This window comes from Amphiprion ocellaris, chromosome 2, assembly GCF_022539595.1.
Source record: "Amphiprion ocellaris isolate individual 3 ecotype Okinawa chromosome 2, ASM2253959v1, whole genome shotgun sequence".
Classification (NCBI taxonomy): Eukaryota; Metazoa; Chordata; class Actinopteri; family Pomacentridae; genus Amphiprion; species Amphiprion ocellaris.
The window spans coordinates 14,789,499-14,793,374 of record NC_072767.1 but is presented as its reverse complement, the minus strand read 5'-3'; the positions used below and the strand labels follow the sequence as shown (position 1 = coordinate 14,793,374).

At 40.6% G+C, this 3,876-nt stretch overlaps 1 protein-coding gene across 1 annotated transcript; it reads right to left on the bottom strand.

Moving 5' to 3' along the window:
• Positions 1–348: 348 nt before the first annotated feature.
• Positions 349–3,262, bottom strand: LOC111588586 (uncharacterized). Its single transcript, XM_023299034.3, has 4 exons — positions 2,864–3,262; positions 2,599–2,693; positions 1,478–1,648; positions 349–1,352 (listed from the first exon to the last, which is right to left on the bottom strand). Exons 1-4 carry the CDS (start codon positions 2,985–2,987, stop codon positions 897–899), a joined length of 846 nt encoding a protein of 281 aa, XP_023154802.2. The 5' UTR covers positions 2,988–3,262; the 3' UTR covers positions 349–896.
• Between the last annotated feature and the right edge of the window lie 614 nt (positions 3,263–3,876).

Genomic DNA, 3,876 nt, shown 5'->3' with positions numbered 1-3,876 from the left:
AACTCTATTTCAACACTGGACCACTTTATCAGCACTGATCACTTTACTTTGTTTGTATATAGTACTTTGATTCTTCTTTTTATTATTTGAGAGTATTTTTAAACTATTTTTATTATTTGCACTACTGCTAATTGTCGCGTTCTTCAGACAAATTTCATTGTACTTCTGAACAATGACAATAAAGGCTCTTTAAGTCTTTAAGAAATGCAAAAAAAAAAGTTTAAATCTCATATCTAAATAATCTGGAATATAATTATTAATCAGCTTGATAATTTCTTTATATTAACCTTTAATTATTGTCTTCTGTGTTTGAATCGGATGAATATGTTGTGATGTAATAAAGAAAAGTACCATGACACTTGTCTGATTGGAATGAAAACACAAAACCTTAAGTTATGTTTAATTTACTTGATCTTAATGAGTGTTTCTAATGTTAATGATACAGACACACAATAGCCTTGTCTGGGTGAATTTGAGATGTAAATCAAAATTTACATTCAGATCTATTTTTTATAAAAGATTCCCTCTCACACTGAGTATAAATTAAGTTTTACCAGGTAGATTTTGCCACACTGGTATACAGAAAAAGCTAATTAAAATAAAACAGGTTCCATTTTGTATATATAAAACATCTTAAGTATTTCAGTAATGGAGATTCAGAGGTAAATACCAAACATATTTGTCATGTGCAATTTAAAGTTCAGCCAGAGGGAGGCAGAGAAACCACAAATAAGAACCTAGTTGTCTTGTGGAGCAGAGTTACATGCCACAAACATTTGGTGTCCAGGAGACTATATTGAGACCTTTCAAAATAAATGCATTGATTTTTTTGTTGTGTTTTTAAACACTTCTGTTAAAGATCTCTTGTTGAATTAAGATAAGACACCGGATTGCCTTCATTTTCTCTGCCATACCGGAATAGAAGTCTGTCTTGGAGCTACACCGCCTGGGCAGATTCTGAATGGTGAACTGGTCTTGCAACATTGCCGCGTTAGTTTCAGGCAAACAAAGCAGAACTCCTTATGACATCGAGGACATATAAAATTTTTGCAGTTTTGTCTATTATGTTCTATCTTCATGCCACATGTAGGACAGAGTCGGATAGAGGGGCAGCTGGTGACGCCCGCCACCTCCGGCAGGTCGATGGATTTGCATGTCTGCAGCAGTTGCAGGTCCCTGTTGATGCAGTCATCGTTGCCACAGCGGTCCGATCGAGGAGCTGAGCCCTTCCATGGCTTCTGACACTGCCAGCAGAACTGATAGGTTCCCCCCTGATCAGCTGTGCATATGATACATGTGACACACAGGTTGGAAAGATCCTTCCTCTCCATGTTTGTTTTGCACTGGGGACACTGATGGGGGAGAACAGTGAAGAAAAAATAAACATCAGTCCACTTGATTTGGTTTTAATGTTTGAGTCAGAGTAAATCCCTGAAAAGTCAGCATTAATACAACCACAGAGCACTGGACCACTTACTGGCTGAAACTCGCAGTGTCTAGCAGCAGCCATGCGGGCCATGTTGTCCTCAAAGTGCTGCATTTCCTCAACAGATAAATCTGCCAGTCTGCGCACCTCTTGGTACGACCACGCCTTATTGCACCTTGTGGTCCCCTCTACCAGTGCAGGGCATTTAAATGTGTAATGCCCCTTAAAACACAAAGAAAAATCATTTTGAAATGACAGAAAGCAATCAAGGGACTTTTTACTTAAGTAGAATATTGAGGTAATTAAGAGATCTGACTCTACTTGAGCATTTCTCTTTCTTGCAAGTTTATACTTCTGTTCTCCTACTTTTCATATATTTTTCACTCCATCAAGGAACGTTGGAGTTTTGTGGCGATAAGCGTCTGTCTGTCTGTCTGTTCGCAACATTACTCAAAAACCGAATAACGAATTTGGATGAAATTTTCAGGGAAGGTCAGAAATGACACAAGGACCAAGTGATTAGATTTTCGGCTTCTAGTCTGGATGTATGGATTTGTTAAAGACTTCTGTATCATTGCGAGATCGTGGTCACTGTAACTATGATAACAAGTGAACACTACATCAGTTGCCTGCTGACGATCACAAAATTGCGATCCTTCTGCAAATCGACTGCTGTGGACTTATCGGGACTTATCTGTTGGAAATCATACAAGGAACAATTGATTAAATTGTTGGGGTGTTTCCGAGTTCCATCACTTTCCACCGCCCGCCACATATTTAAGTCACGCAATTCGATATCTGTATATAACGTACACATGCATAACACACGCCTGTGCGCAGTGCAAGGTCATTTTTTTTGTCGGAAATGACACAACGACTCAGAAGCCTTGGTGGAGTACTGCGCTCTCTGAGTATTTTTCTTGTTTTTAAATCTGACCTGGCTTTGGTTTCTGCTTTTATATCTCCTGTCCCTATCTTTGTAAGTGCACAGTTTACATCCCTTTTCAATAAGCTACTTAGTGCTTGTGCTTCCTCTCTTTCTCTGTTTTCCCTCCTTTCTGATTGTCTGTTCTGCCCTCATTGGCTTCACCTGTATCCCGTCTCATCGATGTGTATAATCTTGTCTCTCTTTCGATTCCATTGTGCACATACAGATACTGCATCCATTATACCTGGTCCAGCAGGTTGCGACACCACTGTGTTAGAGATTCAGGAGTGACGGCGTGGCCGCAGGACATCTCTGCTCTGAGAGAGTCATCATCTGAGGCTGAGGTGGGCAAAAGCAAATATCAGCTACATTACTTGGTAATATGCAGTTCATACAGCTGTGAGTTCATGAAAATATGAGGAGACAATTACAGAGGAAGGGGAAGAAAAACTACTGAAACTGTTGTTTGTAGCATTTTTCTGTTCAGTGAAAAAGAAAAAGAATCTTACAAATTGGATCCAAGTCGTCCCTCCTGGTGACAAACTTGAGGGTGGTATCTAGTGGGTCATAGCCCTTCATCTCTGGTAGGCCCTGAATGCTCATGTTCTGTGTGAAAAAAAAATCTGAAACCATGAATACTGAAAAATAAGATTTACAGAAACACTTTATTGAAATAGTCCATAGTATATTTTGTAACTCCCATTTTTGTTCTTTGTATTAGGTAGATTTGGACCATCAGTTTGCCTTAGGTTTTGGAGCAGTTCTTATAATTTGGTGGCTTTGACTGATGTAAACAGGAAGTATAACGCTTCTATTGAGAAAGTCTGTGGGTTACCACATGAGCTCTGTTTTATGTTCTGTAATGCTTCGACAAACTGCCACCATTAAAAGTATGCAGAATTAAAACAGACAGACACTTTATTTATCCCCTTCAGGCAATTCTAGAAATCCAGGAGCGCACACACGCTACATTCAAGGTAGATAAGGAGACAATATACACCGATCAGCCACAACATTATGACCACTGACAGGTGAAGTGAATAACATCAATCATCTTTTTATAATGAAATGTTCTGCTGGGAAACCTTGAGTCCTGACATTCATGTGGATGTTTGACATGTTCCACCCACCTAAACATGGCAGGTCCAGCAACTCACCCAACCACCCATGGCAACAGCAGTCCTTGATGCCAGATGTCACCCTCAGCAGGACAATGCACCCCGACACACCACAAAAACTGCTCAGGAGTGACCCGGGGAACACAACAGAGCTAAGGTGGTCACCCGGGTTCCACACTCCCCAGATCCAGATCTTACTGAGCATCTGTGGGATGTGCCAGGATAAGCCTGATCTAGTTAGGTTCCACCCTGCAACCCATAGGACCCACAGAATTCACTGCCACCATCCCGGTACTACAGGACATCCCAAGAGGTCCTGGGTCCATGCCCCACTGTGGTCACAATGTTATGCCTGATTGGTGTATAAAAGAATGTGCAAATCGTGTTGGTTGAAGAAACAGTAA

Excerpts from the sequence above, each read along its gene's own strand:
- LOC111588586 (XM_023299034.3), bottom strand. The coding sequence starts at position 2,987 with ATGGTTTCAGATTTTTTTTTCACACAGAACATGAGCATTCAGGGCCTA. Across the intron at positions 2,694-2,863 it reads GGACGACTTGGATCCAATTT|CCTCAGATGATGACTCTCTC; the intron begins GTAAGATTCTTT and ends TGCCCACCTCAG. Across the intron at positions 1,649-2,598 it reads GTCGCAACCTGCTGGACCAG|GGGCATTACACATTTAAATG; the intron begins GTATAATGGATG and ends TTGTGTTTTAAG.